We start from the raw sequence: 18,942 nt of genomic DNA on the forward strand, positions 1-18,942 counted from the left end.
TTTGACTTCAGTTTGAGATGCTTCTGAGATCATTCAGAATTCATTGCAGGTGCAGTTAACCTGCTTCAGCTGCTTTTGCCAGGGAGTAAAGCATTTCTCAAGTAAATAAAACCCCTTGACACAAGGCCTAACAGGTTATTTTATTTTGAATAAACGGACATAATAAATTATCCATAATCTCCATTATTTCACAATATTGCCTGCTATAAAGTGATAATTGCACTTTACTGCAATACACCTGCGCGTTTGGTAGTTTGAGTCTAAACCATAGCTCAGCTGTGGGGTATATATATTTTTTTAATACATTTTAGTCCCCAGCTATGTTTAAAAAATATTGTCTCCTCTTCAGTCCATTGCTGTCCCCACAAGTACTTCTATTTCACCAAAAAGTGTCATCAGACTTACAGATTGAGTGATGTCCAACATCACTCAACTCAGAAGACTGAAGACAATAATGTGAATGCAGGGTGCCTTGGACCTGACCTCCAAGGGGGCATCACCAAGGTGCCTTGCGTTCACCATGTATGCATGCAGAATGTGGTGTGGATGCCAGCGTTGTGCTCTGAATCTCTATGCACCACTTACTGTTGGGAAAAGTGGCAAGAGGAGAACCCAGTGTATTACATGGCTAGCCAGAAGACAACTGAGAAAGGCAAGCATATTAAAATAACGGCATAACATACACACTGGGGTAAGGCATGAAAGGGGGGAGCTTCTGAGGCCACAGTTAATGCTTTAACCATCTAGTTATGCAACTCTGGTGTTTTATGCATTTGCATTGTATCATAGAGCAATGCCTCCTTTTATCTCTCTTTATAGATACTGCCTTATGAGTGTACGGGGCTGTTACACCGATTTCCATGTGGACTTTGGTGGCACATCTGTATGGTACCACATTCTCAGAGGCGGCAAGGTAAAGATACCTAATGAAAATGTTTGTACAGTTCTTAAGGAAGAATCTATCTATGTCCAGATGTTTAACCTGAAGCCATAGGGCTTACCTTAAAGCAATCTACAATTTAAATGGGTGGATTTGATATGGCAGTTTTATTTATTTTTTTTATTTTTTTTTCATGCTTGCCCAAGCAAGCCATTTATTTTGCTAATTTGTTGTGGCTGCTATCAGCGCTGTGTAAACTGTATGTAGCCTCCGCTACATACAGTATACAGCACTGTGTTCCGGCAGCAGTATAGTAACGTCCTGTCCTGTTTAGCCATTCACAGGAAGCCTTGTATTTTCTTTATTACAGTTCATCCGGAAAGTATTCACAGCGTTTCACTTTTTCCACATTTTGTTATGTTACAGCCTTTTTCCAAAATGGATTAAGTTCATTATTTCCTCAATATTCTACAAACAATACTCCATAATGACAACTTGAAAGAAGTTAGTTTGCCAATGTATTTAAAAAAAAATAAGCACAAAAAAATCCCATGTACATAAGTATTCACAGCTTTTGCCAAGACACTCACAATTGGGCTCAGCTGCATCCCGTTTCCACTGATCATCCTTGAGATGTTTCTACAACTTGATTGGAGTCCTCCTGTGATAAATTCAGTTGATTGGACATGATTTGAAAAGACACACACCTGTCTATATAATGCCCCACAGTTAACAGTGCATGTCAGAGCACAAACCAAGCCACGTAGTCCAAGGAATTGTTTGTAGACCTCAGACAGGATTGTATCAAGGCACAGATCTGGGGAAGGGTACAGAAAAAATGTCTGCAGCATTGAAGGTCCCCATGACCACAGTGGCTTCCATCATCTGTAAATGGAAGAAGTTTGAAACCACCAGGAGTCTTCCTAGAGCGGGCCGCCCAGCCAAAATGAGCAATCGGGGAGAAGGGCCTTAGTGAGGGAGGTGACCAAGAACCTGATGGTCACTCTGACAGAGCTCCAGCGTTTTTCTGTGGAGAGAAAAGAAACTTCCAAAAGAAAAACTATCTCCGCAGCACTCCACCAATCAGGCCTGTATGGTAGAGTGGCCAGACAGAAGCCACTCCACAGTAAAAGGCACATGACAGTCTGCCTGGAGTTCACCAAAAGGACCTAAAGGACACTCAGACCATGAGAAACAAAATTCTCTGGTCTGAAGAAACAAAGATTGAACTCTTTGGCCTTAATGGCAAGCATCATGTCTGGAGGAAACCAGGCAATGCTCATCACCTGGCCAATACCATCTCTACAGTGAAGCATGGTGGTGGCAGCATCATGCTTTGGGTATGTTTTTTAGCGCCAGAAACTGGGAGACTAGTCAGGATCGAGGGAAGGATGAACGCAGCAATGTACAAGGACATCCTTGATGAAAACCTGCTCCAGAGCGCTCTAGACCTCAGACTGGGCGAAGGTTCATCTTCCTACAGGACAGTGACTCTAAGCACACAGCCAAGATAACAAAGGAGTGGCCACTGGACAACTCTGTCCTTGAGTGGCCCAGCCAGAGCCCAGACTTGAACCCTATTGAACATCTCTGGAGAGATCTGGAAATGGCTGTCCATTGATGCTCCCCATCCAGCCTAAAGGATCTTGAGAGGTCCTGCAAAGAAGAATGAGAGAAACTGCCCAAAAATAGGTGTGCCAAGCTTGTAGCATCATACTCAAAAAGACTTGAGGCTGTAATTAGTGCCAAAGGTGCTTCAACAAAGTATTGAGCAAAGGCTGTGAATACTTATGTACATGGGAATTTTCTTTTTTTTTCCCGTTTTTTTATTTTTAATAAATTTGCAAAGATTTCAAACAAACTTCTTTCACTTAGTCATTAAGGGGTATTGTTTGTAGAATTTTGAGGAAAATAATGAATTTAATCAATTTTGGAATAAGGCTGTAGGATAACAAAATGTGGAAAAAGTGAAGTGCTGTGAATACTTTCCGGATGCACTATTTACATCACAGGACACAGAACATTTTCATATCCATGCTGATAGGTTATGCTGCCACTTTCAGGTGATTGAACACTGGCAAAAAAAACAGGCATTCCCCCTCCTAAGCATAACCCCTCTGTTTGGCAAGGCTTCAGGTTTTGAAGCACAAAGAAGGGGCGGGGTCTCTGAGTCCATGTTGTACTCCCAAGTAAAGGATTTTATGGGTAAAACAGCTGCATCCACATTTCTTAGTGGTGGAAATTGTTTATTTGGGCCAACTTGACTAAAAAGAACTATTAAAAGTAATGCAAAACCTGGACTTGGGCTTTAACTCCAGCCTTACATGAAGTCTTTTAAATGCTCCCCTCCTGTACTGAACTTGCTTACTCTGATTTTACTGCACACTGTAATCTTCTTGCTTGTAGTAGTACTTCTGTACTTGTAGATACTTATTTTCCTGTCTGGAGGATGACCAGCTTTATATAGCCCAGCCTTACTGTCCATAGCCTGCCCTTTTTATTCTTTGGACATGGTGGCTCAGCATCACTTTTGGGCATTACCTAAGGCATGCACATGCAGGCTGTTTGGAAATACGCACTCCAGACTGACCTCTATCCAGCAAGGTATTTTTGTAAGTCCTCCCAAGAGCTAGCCTTCTGCTTACTTCAGGGTTGCGGGTTCTTTAGAGGAGTAATGAGGTAGGGGGCTGTGATGTTTTCTCCCACCAGCAGTAATCTGCCAGCACTGCACAGAGATCCACATAGGCCCAGTGATGATGTCAGAGTCTAAAATCAGGTATTTAATTTAAAAAAAGGAAAGTTTCTATTTAAAAATATCATAAACTTATTGATGGAGAGTTTGTTGGAAACCAGGGAAGGCACAAGAGTAAACAGATTAAATGTAAAAAAAAAAAAAACTGTACAGTTGCCTGCTGCTAGCTTTGAAGCATAATGTGTGTGATTTGATAATGTCTTCTCTAGGTTTTCTGGCTAATACCTCCTACAGACAAAAATCTGGAAATGTATGAGAATTGGCTGTTGTCGGGGAAACAAGGCGATATCTTCCTGGGTGACAAAGTCAATGAATGCCAGCGTGTGGAATTAAAACAAGGCTACACCTTTGTTATTCCTTCAGGTACCGTTGCGCAGTGATCCAAGGGTAGCGGTGTGTTCAGATAAATCTGTTTCTCCCTGGTCCACGTATCAGATTGTAAATGGAAAATACGTTCTGCATATACAGACAAGATGATGTTTTCATTAGGAAAACATCATGTTTAATCCACAGGATATTCCCAAACAGAAGAAAAAGGGCATCTTGCCATCAAACAAAAATAAACTTCTGCTCTACCGAGCCTTAGGCCCCATACACACCATTAGATTTTCTGCAGATTTTTGTCTTCAGATTTACCAAAACCATATAATATGAGGTCAAACCTTAAGAGTTTCAATTTGTATGCAATCAGGCAGGCACTTGCACTACATGGTTTTGGTAAATCTAAAGACAAAAACCTGCAGAAAATCTAATAGTGTGTATGGGGCCTTACTGTGTCCGTAGTCTGACCAGTCCTTGGTTTTGTAGTAAGTGTCCTTACAAACGCAAATACTTTGTTTTCAAAGTGAGGGAATAAGCAGCCATGCTCCTAGTTGTCTCCTCACATGGAGACACACACTCTCTCCCTGAGAGCTAGGACCAGCTACCTTAATCAGGACCTGAAAAGAAAACATTAAACTGCGGTCCACGGACTTGGGAGTCTGTCCCACCCAGATCTCTATCAGACCCCCAATAAAACCTGCCCCGGAACAGACTTTACCTATACAGGGTAAAGAACTATCCTTCTTTACCCTGAAGTCTTTGCTGGTATTATCTTAGATTGCAGATCTAAGAATCTGTGGAAGAACATATATCCCATCAATCACTTTTCCTGTAATTTTAATCTGTTTCACAGGCACCCCGCTACAATACCTTATTTGTGAGTGCTGATTGGTGGTCACGTGACCCTCCGGCTCTCTCCTCGTCTGACAGATGCAGCGGGAGGGGCTGAGATTCCCCCCGCTGACATCAGTCTGGAGGGAGGAGAGAGCCGACGGGTCACTTGACCGCCGATCAGGAATTTCCTGTGGATTAAAAATGATGTTTTCCTAAAGAAACTGTGAGTTTGTCCCTGCATTGAGTCTGATCCCCTACATTGTATACAGATTTTTTTTTTTTATATACAACACACACACACGACATATCCTTAGGAGACTGAGCGGATTATATAAAGTAAATCATATTATTTCTGCAGCGGGGGGTGACACAGGGGTCGATAGGCAGGGATGGGGGAGAGGACAGGAGAGCTGCGGATGACGGAGGCACGTAAGCTGACCATGGTGTCAGGGCTCAGCAGCCATGATGAACCGTAGTCAGTTTACATAGGGGAGGGCAGAAACTGGCAGGATCAGCCAGATATTTCAGGTGTTACAGGGGGCCAAATGACACAGCATAAGCTCTGTGCTGTCAAAAATGCTTTAAAAGAGCAGGATCCTCCTTCTTCCTTCCTTTTTTTTGGGGTTCACAAATGCTTTAATCCTGCCAGAGTGATTGACAGGCATTAGACCTTTGACCTTTTTTAATGTGTATCTGTATATTTATGGTAAATGCTGCTGAGAAGCTGGATTTCTCATGCACCTTGGAGTGAGGGGTGAAAGCATTGGAGGGACTGAGCAGTGCTTTTACAGTGTCTAAGATTCTGCAGAGAGTGCAGTGGAATGGGAAGCGCAGTTATCCCCTGAAAGTTAGTAACTTTTCCAGCATTAAAGCAGCAGGGGTGATTGTGTTACAGTGATTTCACTGCAGAAGGAAAAGCATTGTCTCAATATGAAAGGCAATTCCAATTTTTCTTCTGACAGGATCAACTGGTATTTACAAAAAAATGTTGGGGTTACAGAGGGGGCCCGGTCTTGCTGGTATGGGCAGCCTGCAATAGCCTACTGAGGATAATAAAAGAATTGTTCATCACAGATGGCTGTTGGAAGAAAATATATGTTTAGTCGGTTCGGTCATGCTGCACATGCAAAAATAAAATTACAACAAAACCCTATTGTGCACAGACATGACCGTAGCACTTCTGTCAGTGGCAAGTGTGTAAAAGAGTCACTGAGCCCTGCAGATGTTTATATGTGTTTAATACATACTCCTACAGACAAGATAAATGTAACATGCGTAACTTTGCCACACTGACTTTTGATTGCGTATTTATAGGTTGGATCCATGCAGTATACACTCCTCAGGACACTCTGGTTTTTGGAGGGAATTTTCTACATAGTTTCAACATCCCCACGCAGCTTCGGATATACAGCGTTGAAGACAGAACAAGAGTGAGTAAAAGGCTTTGTAATTTTGGCTCTGAGTTGCCATAGCAACCAATCAGATCCTTCCTCTCCATTTTTCATTGTTTTTTTTTTCTTGCACTGGGATGATGGCAGTAGAATTTTATATTTGCAACGGGCAAAAAACCTTCCTAAAAAGAGAAATTGTATCCTAATTGTACAGTACACAGGCTGAATGTTCATAGACCCAGGGTTATAGACTGGTACCTTCAGATTATTGAACACTAGCAAGCTTGTTTGCAAGTTTCTGAAGGTGATGAAGAAAGCACTCATCGCTTAGTTTATTATTTTTCTTTTGGCTTTTTCATTTACGTTTTCAATCAACTTTTCACATTTCAACCTCGGGAATGGTACCCAGACCCAATGCTGTGGGAATGGCCAGTAATTTTTATTCAGGCACTGGATCCTGCGTCGTCCCTTACCTTTGCACTCTGTGCAATATATGTAGCTAGCCACAGGGTGCTATACAGGTCCATGGCTGCAGTCCATTCCTATGGATGAAACTCAGACCCTGAAGACATTTTCAGGGTTATTCCCACTGTGATAGACAAAGCATGGACCCTACATAGGGACCAGCATCATGGACATGTAAGACAGGGCAACCCTGTATCTATGACTGTTACTGTAGCCCCACAATTCTGAACAGTATGCATTTAATCTATCAGGAAACCAGGACTCTGTTTGAAATGTATTTATTTTACTGTGTCAAGCTTGGTGCCAAAATCCAAACACTCAGAGCTTAATTTCGGGTGGATGACCAGGTGTTGCATCACACCACAGGTCACTTACTTTACCGCTACTTCTGCCTAAAGCCTTTTTTAACCACTTCAATACCGGGCAATTATACACCTTCCTGCCCAGACCAATTTTCAGCTTTCAGCGCTGTCACGTTTTGAATGACAATTGTACGGTCATGCGACGCTGTACCCAAACTTTTTTTCCCACAAATGGAGCTTTCTTTTGGTGGTATTTGATTACCTCTTGGAGTTTTTATTTTTTGCGCTACGAATAAAAATAGACCGGAAATTTTGAAAAAAAAAATGTTTTCTTAGTTTTTGTTACACAACTTTGTAAATAAGTAAGTCTTCTCCTTAGAGCCCTTTCACACTGGGGGCGGCGTCGGCGGTAAAACGCCGCTATTATTAGCGGCGTTTTACCGTCGGTATGCGGCCGCTAGCGGGGCGAGAAAGGGTCTCGCCCCGCTAGCGGCCGAGAAAGGGTCTCGCCCCGCTAGCGGCCGAGAAAGGGTTAAATACCTCCGCAAAGCGCCTCTGCAGAGGCGCTTTGCCGGCGGTATAGCCGCGCTGTCCCATTGATTTCAATGGGCAGGAGCAGTGAAGGAGCGGTATACACTCCGCTCCTTCACCGCTCCGAAGATGCTGCTAGCAGGACTTTTTTTACCGTCCTGCCAGCGCATCGCTCCAGTGTGAAAGCCCAGCGGCACTTTCGGGTCAGTTTGCAGGCACTATTATTAGCGCAATAGCGCCTGCAAACCGCCCCAGTGTGAAAGGGCCCTTAGTGATGGGCACTGATGAGGCTGCACTAACGGGCACTGATTGGCAGCACTGATGGGCACGGCACCGATAGATGGCACTGATGGGCACGGCACCGATAGATGGCACTGATGGGCACGGCACCGATAGATGGCACTGATGGGCATAGCACACCCCCGTCCCCCCGTCCAGCTGCCCCCCCCCCCCCCCGTCAGGAGAGCGCTCTCCTCTACTCGCTCGTCTGTCAGTGCAAGTAGAAGAAAAGCCAATACACGGCTTTTCCTGTTTACACTATGATCAGCTGTGATTAGATAGAGCTGATCACGTGGTAAAGAACCTCCGTCAGAGGCTCTTTACTTCGATCGGAGATGCGTGTGTCAGACTGACACCACACAATAGATCGCCACACTGAGTGCCCCCGCCGGCACGCGATCACGGCTTATCCTGCTGGATATCATATGACACCCAGTCAGGATAATGAAACCACTTTTCGGCTGTCATTCTGCTATATGGCGGACGGGAAGTGGTTAAAACTCAGAAGTTTCCTCCCACTCTTTTGCTATGTGGACTTCATTACAGAATGGTCACCACCGGGTTGTTTAAAGCGGGTTCCACTCAAATTTTTAACTTAATCTTACCCCCTTCAGTTAATTGCATAGATGTTTAAATGCTGCACGAAATTTTTTTTTTATCGCTGTAATTACCTTTATATTGTACTTTATTGTGGCACTTCCTGTCTCTCCTCCCATGGGAGTAGGCATGTTTATTGCCTTTCCCCGGCGCCGCACTGTCTCCTGGGAGCTTAGTGTCAGGCTTCCTAGGATTCAGTGTGGAAACAATGATCATGCGTGTGAACAAGCTGTGAATGAACAGCATTCACCGCATCCAGGAAATCAATGCTTGTGGGCTTCACATGCCCACAAGCAAGATGGAAACAGCCAGCATCACATTTTTTAAGTTATTATTCAGTACGAAAACAGACAGAGGTGGAAATATTACACCCAAACTGTGAGTATTATTTTGGGATTAGCAAAGTGTCTCAATGACCTAAAAAAAAGATTGGTCGCCGGACTCCCGCTTTAAGTAATCCTTCTCCTAAGAGTAGTGGGACATCTGTTACAGTTTGCTTATCTCTGGTTCACAGATGTTCCAGACCTGTGAGTTCGGTGATTTCAAAGGGGTAAAAAATCAAGTTCAAAACTCTACCCTCTCAAATCAGCCAAAATCTGCCCAAGGACAGTTTGGATTTGCAGAATGCCCTGAATGATCTCCTGTCCCAGGAAGTAGTTGTGCCATTATCTCTAGAGGACAGGTTTAAAGGATTCTATTCAAATCTGTTCACGGTACCAAAGACCAACAGGGGTTTTCGTCCTATCCTGGACCTAAAATCCCTAAACAAATACCTTCAAATTCCAAAATTTTCTATGGAATTTGCAAAATCAGTTATTGCCTCACTGGGATGAGGAATACTAGGCATCCATAGACACCCAAGATGTTTACCTGCCTATTCATTCACTTCATCTGCGGTTTCTCTGAATTAGGAGACAATTTCCAGTTGTCATTTGGGCTATCCTCTGCTCCTAGAGTAATCACAATGTTCCTTGCACTTCTTCATGCCTTTCTAAAACTCTGGGTATTCAGGTCATCTATACCAGTGTTTCTCAACTCCACTCCTCAAGGCGCCCCAACAGGTCATGTTTTCAGGCTTTCCATTATTTTGCACAGGTGATTTGATCAGTTTTACTGCCTTAGTAATTACCACAGCTGTTTTCATCTGAGGGAGATCCTGAAAACATGACCTGTTGGGGTGCTTTGTGGAGTTGAGAAACACTGATCTATATGACCTTCTTCTAAAGGACTCCTCTTCCTTTGAGCTATCTGCAAACATCCACTGGACAATTCAGATGCTTCAGGCTGCTTTGGTTGGGTGATCAACTTCCAAAATCTGTTCTCTAACCTCTTTGCCTGAAATGCTTGGGCCTGATTCTAGACATGGGGGTGGGGGCACCCAGAAAATCTTGTGAGTGCTCAATCACCTGACGGTGCCTATAACCCATGGTCAATGAAACTTCACCCTGTGTCCTGTACTGTACTCCCAAAATATGGAATTTTATAGGCAAGTCAAAAATCCTTATTTCTGGGTAAAGGGCATTATTAAATGTCAGGTCTGTGACTGAAAACCTCAGCCACTGGGTTATTAAAATGGAGCTCTCGGTTAAAATGAATAAACTTGGGGAAAAACTAACAAAAATTGTTTGCTGCAATATTCGCCTCAATCCAGAGATTTCCTCAAAACGGCTCCTTTCTGCTACTAACATTGGTTGAATGTTGGCCAGTGTCATGCAAACCACTTCCTCTGAACACAAGCTGTATATTAAAATCATACTGACCATTGATGCGTGTCTGCAAAGGCTGTATGATCCATTAGAACCTGGTGAGTATTATAGACATTGACATGCCATGTTATATAACATTTTTTCTGAAGCTTTTCCTTCTTTCGTAGAAGGTTACATTTTCCTATAATTATTGCCCACAACCACACTATTGGTACTCCAGGTCAGCCATGTTCATGGTATGTTATATATATTCCTCTTTCTGATGACCTCTTTCATACTGAAACAGTACAGCAAAGACACTGTGAAGCTGTAATAATACAGTGGGTGAGACTTTACCAAAATACATTCTGTGTAATAAAGCAATTTCACTTTTTTTTCTCAGCAGGTATTGTTCTTTAATTTGAATATTTTTTGCATACGCAAGTCCTGCATTGTAGCAACTAATAAATGTTCCCTGTTTTCTACCTGTCAGGTCCCCACAAAGTTTCGCTACCCATTCTACTATGAGATGTGCTGGTATGTGCTGGAGAGATATGTCTACTGCATGACCAAACAATCGCACCTCACCAAGGACTTTCAGAGGGAGTCGCTGAGTATGGGTGAGTGTCTTCTTACTTCTTGGTAATGGGTACAAATGCCAAGAAAACGCATACAATGGGAGTAACTCATACTGTGTACTTCTTCTTGGGTCATCCAAGATTCTTCACTACATCTCTGCTTAAGTTGATCTCTACGTAATGGCTATCCAGACTGGTCCTTCCTAAAAATTATCTGAAAGCATTGTACATGGACTCCAGTGGACAGGACATGCAGGGCTAGCTTGGAATGTGACTTTTGGGCACTGGACTCTACATTGTGGAGCTTTCCAAACCTCTGTGTACTGGTAAAAGTTAGCTACCAAGTGCTTTCCAGGCTCAGAGCCAAGACAATGCCTCGGTGCTTAACCTGGTCTCTTCAGACTCACTCTGTTGAGTAAGGCCACTTGGGCTACAGCGTCAGGAGATATATATCTATATCTCTATACATCTCACAGACTAGATATTCATGGACCCTGGGTTATAGGCCGGTACCTTTAGGTGACTGGATACCTACAAGCTTTTGAGGACACCCAACCTTTAACCCTATCCCATGCCGTAAGTCTTCAGTTATTTGCTCGTGTTCTAAGGTGAGGGATCCTCTTCTCCCTTCTTGAGAAGACCCTTTTCACACAACTAGTTTATTATTTTATCTTCTGATTCTTCAATAAACTCCTCACTTTCATATAAAACAGCTTAGAAGCGGTGCATCAGGGTCGGTACAACTTTGGTAAAGTCTTGGAAGCCGTACCCAGACCTCACACTAAGGGGACAGCCTGTAATGTATCTTCAGACACTGAGATCCTGCATGGGCGCTCACTTTGGTACTCGGGGCAATGTGTGTAATTAGCTGCAGGGTGCATTACAAGTCTGGGATGTGGTCCATTCCTATGGAACCAAGACAGCTTCAGGGGTATACCTACCATGACAGGCAAAGCCTGGGCCCTATAGAGAGACCAGTGACATGGACTTGTAAGATGGGGTATCCCTGTATCCTTTGACTGTAGCTGTAGTCAGACAGCAAGTATCAGACATTAATATCGCTTACTTTCTTTACACTTATGTGTAAACTGGTTAGTATGTGTTTATATGTTAAAAACTATAAGGAAAACAGGATTGTGTTTGAAACATCTGTTCCAGTAGTAGACTCTTCTCAGTCTTAAAGCAGTATTAAACCCAAAATCTAAAATGTAATTTATTGCAGCTTATCAATCATTAGATTGGCTGCCTTAGTTTTCTTTTTAGGCATTTTTTTTTCCTCTCCTGTTTTCACCTGGTGATCTGGTCAGTGACCCACTCCCTGTATTAGAGTGCCTACACTCTGGATAATAGAGCAGCAGAAACACCTTTTGGATGGCAGCATTCTCAGTCTGGGCGACGGGAGTATAAGATGCACTAGCAGATTTCATACACTCAACAAATTGAAGCCAAACTCTAGTTAACACCTTTTTAAGCAGTTACCGCAACAGTTAAAGGTTTTACATTAATGACTAAAAGATGACCTTTGTAAGCACCCCTTTCAAGGTTTAAATCGTTTGTCTCATCCCTCTAACTGCTACATCTTCAGAACAGCTTGGTCTGTTGAAAAACAACAAACATATTGGCAAGATCACTATGTGAAACTAAAGAGAGCCTAACAAAGAAAATCAATGCAGCTATTACATATAAGAATTGGTAAGCTGCAATATAATAAATGTTTGCATTTGGTTTAATACTACTTTAACCGCTTCAGCCCCGGAAGGTTTTCCCCCCTTCCTGACCAGAGCACTTTTTGCGATTCGGCACTGCGTCGCTTCAAATGACAATTGCCTGGTCCTGCGACGTTGTACCCAAATAAAATTGACGTCCTTTTTTTTCCACAAATAGAGCTTTCTTTTGGTCGTATTTGATCATTTCTGCGGTTTTTATTTTTTGCGCTATAAACAAAAAAAAAAAAGCGACAATTTTGAAAAAAACGCATTATTTTTTACTTTTTGCTATAATAAATAATCCCCCCCAAAATAAATATATATATATATATTTATATAAATATAAATTTTCCCTCAGTTTAGGCCGATATGTATTCTTCTACATATTTTTGGTAAAACAAAAAGGCATTAAGCGTATATTGATTGGTTTGCGCAAAAGTTATAGCGTCTACAAAATAGGGGATAGTTTTATGGCATTTTTATTTTATTTTTTTATTAGTAATGGCGGCGATCTGCGATTTTTTTATCGGGACTCTGACACTATAGCAGACACATGGGACACTTTTAACACTATTTTGGGACCATTGTCCTTTATACAGCGATCAGTGCTATAAAAATGCACTGCTTACTGTGTAAATGACACTGGCAGTGAAGGGGTTAACCACTAGGGGCCGATGAAGGGGTTAGGTGTGTCCTAGGGAGTGATTCTAACTGTGGGGGGATGGGCTTCAAGTCACATGAAAACGATTACCGCTCCCGATGACAGGGTGCGGTGATCTCTGTCATGACACAAGCCTCATGCCTGAGCACTTCCTCGTTCTGAGGCTCCGTGACACGATCGCTGGGAGACTGGCAGACATCGAGTCCTCCAGTCCCGCGGGCACGGTCACTCTGTACGCGGTGACGCGGAAGCGCCTGCTATCCCTGGCTCTGAAGGGGATGTACAGGTACGCCCATTCAACCACCGGTGCCATTGTGCCGACGTATATCGGCGTGCGCCGGTCGGCAAGTGGTTAAACATCTTACTGTGCCTAAAGAAGATGTTCTTTCATTAAAAGGTTCTTCTGACCGAAAAATTGGAGACACTTTTTTAAAAGCTTTCTTTAGGGTTGCAGGCCCAGCTCTGCAACCAGCTGTTGCTGCAAGTTATTTTTGCCATACCACAGCTAACTGTACTAGGGCAAAAAAAGAAAAACAACCAAAAGGGACCTGTCGTCTTGGATTGACCCTTGGCAGAGCACTTCAGCTCCTTGAGGTGGTGCTAGTTCCAGGACTTGCAGTGTGTGATATTCGGACAGTGGCACCCTCCAGTGCTAAATTGGAGTCTCCGCTGTGCCAGAATCGACTTCGCTGACTGGTTCCCAAATTAAATTTCAGCTTTTTTATGAACTGAAAGCCTGTAGTTCCATTTCTTTTGACATAAATATCAGGTTTGTAATAATTTCAGACTTTTTCTTATTTCTAATTTAGACTTGGAGTTAAATGGCCGCCGGAGACCAGACACACCCTCCTCATCTTCATCTTCCTCCTCTTCATCTTCACCCTCTTCTTCTTCATCCTCTGAATATGATGACTCCTCAGATCAGGATTGGGAGGAAGAAGAGGGCTTAAGGAAAAGAGACAGAGACAGAAGGAAAGCTGAGCGGGAACTTCAGAGGAGGAGAGAAAGGGAACGGCGGCAGAGGGAGCGGGAGCGTCAGCACAGGGAGGAAAGGATACTTCTTTCTAGCTTCCACCCTGCACATCAGCCTCTTACGCCACCTCCACCTACTCCTCCCTCACCACCAGCCAACACACCGCCATGTTTAACATGGTTTGAGCTTGAAGGCCTACTCTGCCTTGTTAAGAAGCTTGAATCTCTTCCCCCACACAGGAAGTGCCTGCCTGATGGCATTCAAGATCCAGAAGCTCTTCTTGCAGATGTCCGGGTGAGTGCTCAAAAATACTTTTCTGCTATCCTACATTCTATTTGTTCTTTGTGATTTGCACATTTTTGTGGTTCATCCTTATGGTGGCACGTGATTTATTTATGTATTTATTTTTCTCAGTTGTGGGCATTGTGACATGTTCTAGCAACCAGTAAACATTGAGATATTTCTTGGTTGGTACCATTTCTTCTGTAATAGTAGTAGGAACTCCAAAGTCAAGAAAAAGGTGTCAGTGCCAGGAATATAGGGGACTCTTGATTAAATAATGGTTTAATAGTTGGATAATGGTAAAAATTTACTGGAGCTTCTTTAGTTTGGTGATGGCAGAGGGAGGTTTTTATAGATATCTGCAACGTGATTGAGTTGTGATGACATTTGCATCTTCATTGTAGTGGTAGGAGGATTAGAGGACATGCAGTGTGGTGAGTTCAATCAGACTTAATGATAAATGAGAAGTAATAAAAGGACCAAAATAAACTATCCTAGAGGAGATGGTGCTCCCTTCACCCTTCTGTGCTGCATTTATGTCTTGGGTCATGTGAAGATTAGAGTTCAGAATGGATGACCTTTCCCTTCAGCAGATCTCATGTGACCAAGTGCTTAGGCCTCCACATACGTGCTCAGCCTTGAAAGGAGCCTGGAGCAGCACTTTTCTTGTTTTTGGTCTCGTGTTAATGTGTCTCTATGCTAGCATGACATTAAGAAAACCCTTTACTGGTAGATGACTGATAGTCTTTGTTTGTTATTAGATTAAAAAGGAATTCAGGCAGACTGATTATTGAAAAATGTCTTGGAATATATTGGAAAGCAAAGCCTTAAAAATTAGAAATATTTTTTTAGTTTTAGCCTCCCATAGGTAGCCAATTTTGATGGATGAATCCAGAATCTGCTCAACCCGTGTCCCAAATGCTGTTTGAGTCTGTAGTTGCACCGGCCACTAGTTTGGTGTAGAAAAAACAGCTTCATTTCTTCTGTGTGAGGTCAGGAGAGGCTGATTTTGATGTAAATAAGTTCTGCAAATTACATGTTATGAAGATGAGGAAAGTGTAGTTGTCACTAGTCCCTGTCCTAGTATGACAACGCTGATCCTCCAAGTATACAGTGATTGTTATGTCATTCTAGGGCAGGAAGTGTATTTCTAAATCACCAGGGAAAAATAGTTCACCTTTACCACAAAACTCCCTATGCAGATAAGGGGCATCTATAGATAAAAACAAACTAGGCAGCTCTGACTAACGTTGAATAAGGCCCTTGTTCAGGGGTCTCAAACTGACAGCCCTCCAGCTGTTGCGGAACTACAACTCCCATCATGCCTCTGTCTGTGGGAGTCATGCTTGTAACTGTCAGCCTTGCAATGCCTCATGGGACTTGTAGTTCTGCAACAACTGGAGGGCTGCCAGTTTGAGACCCCTGCCCTTGTTAGAGGTGTAAACCATTTACATACCTTATGAAATATGACTGCAATACTCCCAGGACGTTGCTAAGTGAGGCCTAATCATCCTCCACCATCACAGGAGGGAGCTCTCGCATGATGAGCTCAGCTACTGCATCAGGGGGGAGAGAGAGCATGTCAGGGGGTTTGAATCGGAGAAAGCTCACTTCTGTGATGGTGGAGGTGAGCAGTGATGACTAGGCCTCACTTGGTCACACCCTGGGAGTATTCCAGTCAGGCTTCATATGTAAATGGCCTACACCTATAACAAGGGTATTATTCATCTTTAGTCAGAGCTGCACAGTTTGTTTTAATCAACAAATATCCCTTACCTGCATAGGCAGGTTTTTCGTAAAGGTGAACAATCCTTTTAAGAATAATATTGCACACACCATGTCTTAGGACTGGTAAGCCTTTATTACATTTTTGTTTGTGGATTTAGATACACAAGCCATTGCGGCAATACACAAATGACTGTGCTTGCCAGAGGATGTCGCTGCATAGAATTGAGCTCATTCATACAGTTATTAAAGTCTTTTCTTGCAATAGGTGCTTGCTGTGTCTATTTGATGCCCATCTACCTGAAGTCTGCATGTATTAATATGGTCACATTGTATGATTTATTGGTGTAATTTATAATGATAATATTGCTGTAATAAATAATAGTGGTTGTAAAGGTTTTTTTCTAACCTTCATGTATTCTCTGCATTAAAGAGGAAGTAAACCCTGGTAGGTTTTACTTCCTCTTTATTTCCCTGCAAAGTTAAAGCATAATGGACTACTATGCATCGCATAGTAGCCTATTATGTGTCGCTTACGTGAAACCGAAGCCCGCGATGTCACCCTTGTCCCCACTAGCAGGAAGCGTCCATCTTCGCCCCTCTTCCTTCCTGGGCCGCAAACTCCGGCTCTTTGACTGGCCAGAGTCGCGTGACGTCACTCCCGCGCAGGAGCCGCCAGTCACGGCATGACTCCTATTAGAAGAATAATCAACAATTCTCTCCCCAGCCCCTACCCCTAATCCCCTCCTCAAATACCTGAGCCCGATCTCGCTCCAGCAATGTGCCTGAGAGTAGCAGTTCTGTTCTCTCTCTTCACAGAACTCGGATGCAAATGTCAATCAGATCCAGTAAGTAGAGGGAATGGGGGGGCGGGGCTGAGCCGCACTATGTTTGTCTATAGGAGGTTTGGGGGTGCTCTGTGAAAACCCATGACACAGAGCAGCTAAGCAGAACACGTTTGTTATTTTGATAGAAAAGAAATTGGCTTTTGTAACACTTTAAGGTCATGCCGATTATAGTGTGTGGATGTAATTCATTATTATCTGAGACTATTACCAGTGTTGCTTGACTGGAGCTCCATAGCTCTCAGTGTGGTACAAAGGAGCTTTGCAAATCTTGACTCTATCTTCTGGTTTTTTTTTTTTTGGCTCCCAGCCTGCGTTTAAAAATAAAAAATCTTCCAGACTAAATGACACCTGGTGGCACTGAACTCAGAAGACTAAAGCTGGCTGGATGCAATAAAGATGAACAGGTTCTTCCATCCACATGCTGGAGGTGTTTGGAGGAATCTTCCTCACTGGGACATTGTATCCTGACAGCGGGGAGATCCAATGTCAGAATACACTAATCAGCAGCTGGCTGATCAAGAAACATTTTTCAACAAGCTCGTTCAACATACTGTTAGACTTCATTCACACAGGGGCAACTTTGGATCCGACTTCAAGTCGCCCCTAGTCGCCTCAATTCGCGCTACATGAATTGAGGCGACTTAATGCACACTACTGCAGTCGCTACGACTTCAGAAAAGGTTCCTGTACTACTTCAATCCGACTTCTAGGCGACTTGTATCCATTGATTTCAACGGACGTCACCTCCAAGTCGGATCCCCGTTCATATTGAGGCAAATTTACAGGAAAAAGAAAAGAATTTACCCAGGAAGAGTGACCGCGATATGCCAGCGCCGAGCTGGCTCGCTCATTGGGAAAGGAAAAATGTGTTTTTTCCCAATGAGTGACAAGCAATACTGACATGTGTTTGGTATGAATCATGAGGGGGAACTCCATGCCAAATTTTAAATAAAAAACCGGCATGGGTTCCCCTCCAAGAGCATACCAGGCCCTTAGGTCTGGTATGGATTTTAAGGGGAACCCCCTATGCTGAAAAAACAACGAGGGGGTCCCCCCAAAATCCATACCAGACCCTTATCCAAGCACGCAGCTAGGCCGGTCAGGAAAGTGGGTGGGGACGAGCGAGCCCCCCCCTCCCCCCCTCCTGAACCGTACCAGGCTGCATGCCCTCAACATGGGGGGGTGGGTGCCCCAAAGCACCTTGTCCCCATGTTGATGAGGCCAAGGGCCTCTTCCCGACAACCCTGGCCATTGGTTGTCGGGGTCTGCGGGTGGGGGGCTTATTGGAATCCGGGAGCCCCCCCTTTAATAAGGGGGCCCCCAGATCCCGGTCCCCCACCCTATGTGAACGAGTATGGGGTACATCGTACCCCTACCCATTCACCTGGGGGGAAAAAAGTGTCAATAAAAAAACACACTACATCCCGCCCCTTGGCATGATGGGACTGTGACGTCATAAGGGGCGGGGTCACTGGGTGACATCACCCATGACCACGCCCAATGCCTATATAAGTCGTTGCGCACCACGTACATGGCATTACAGCGGGAGAGAACGTCGTGTCAACATCGGAAGAAGAGAAGAGGGAAGAAGACGACAGAGAAGATCGGGCCACCGCTAGCAACAGAGCAGAAGATAGCGGAGGAGAGCGGGAGAAGAGGCCGGAGAGCGCAGAGAAGTCGGAAGAGACCCCCCAGAGCTGCCTAATAAATTACTTTAAAAACCTTTGTAGTGTTTTTTTATTGACACTTTTTTCCCCTCTGGTGAATGGGTAGGGGTACGATGTACCCCATACTCATTCACATAGGGTGGGGGGCCGGGATCTGAGGGCCCCCTTATTAAAGGGGGCTCCCGGATTCCGATAAGCCACCCGCCCGCAGACCCCGACAACCAACGGCCAGGGTTGTCGGGAAGAGGCCCTTGTCCTCATCAACATGGGGGCAATGGGCTTTGGGGTGGGGGGCCACAGGGCGCCCCCCTTCCCCAAAGCACCCACCCCCCCATATTGAGGGCATGTGGCCTGGTATGGTATGGTTCAGAGGGTGGGGGGGGCGCTCGCTCGTCCCCACCCCCTTTCCTGACCGGCCGGGCTGCATGCTCGGATAAGGGTCTGGTATGGATTTTGGGGGGGCCC

The 18,942-nt window shown here is 44.1% G+C and overlaps 1 protein-coding gene across 2 annotated transcripts in view; it reads left to right on the forward strand.

The window, feature by feature from the left end:
• Positions 1 to 18,942, forward strand: part of KDM2A (lysine demethylase 2A) — a 162,339-nt gene that overhangs the window by 51,442 nt on the left and 91,955 nt on the right. For both annotated transcript variants that reach the window (XM_073597085.1, XM_073597086.1), the window contains exons 8-12: positions 820 to 913; positions 3,842 to 3,995; positions 6,102 to 6,217; positions 10,531 to 10,657; positions 13,792 to 14,249. In XM_073597085.1, coding sequence (XP_073453186.1) covers positions 820 to 913; positions 3,842 to 3,995; positions 6,102 to 6,217; positions 10,531 to 10,657; positions 13,792 to 14,249 — 949 coding nt within the window. The remainder of the gene's footprint in view (positions 1 to 819; positions 914 to 3,841; positions 3,996 to 6,101; positions 6,218 to 10,530; positions 10,658 to 13,791; positions 14,250 to 18,942) is intronic.

Source organism: Aquarana catesbeiana, linkage group LG08 (assembly GCF_042186555.1).
Source record: "Aquarana catesbeiana isolate 2022-GZ linkage group LG08, ASM4218655v1, whole genome shotgun sequence".
NCBI lineage: Eukaryota > Metazoa > Chordata > Amphibia > Anura > Ranidae > Aquarana > Aquarana catesbeiana.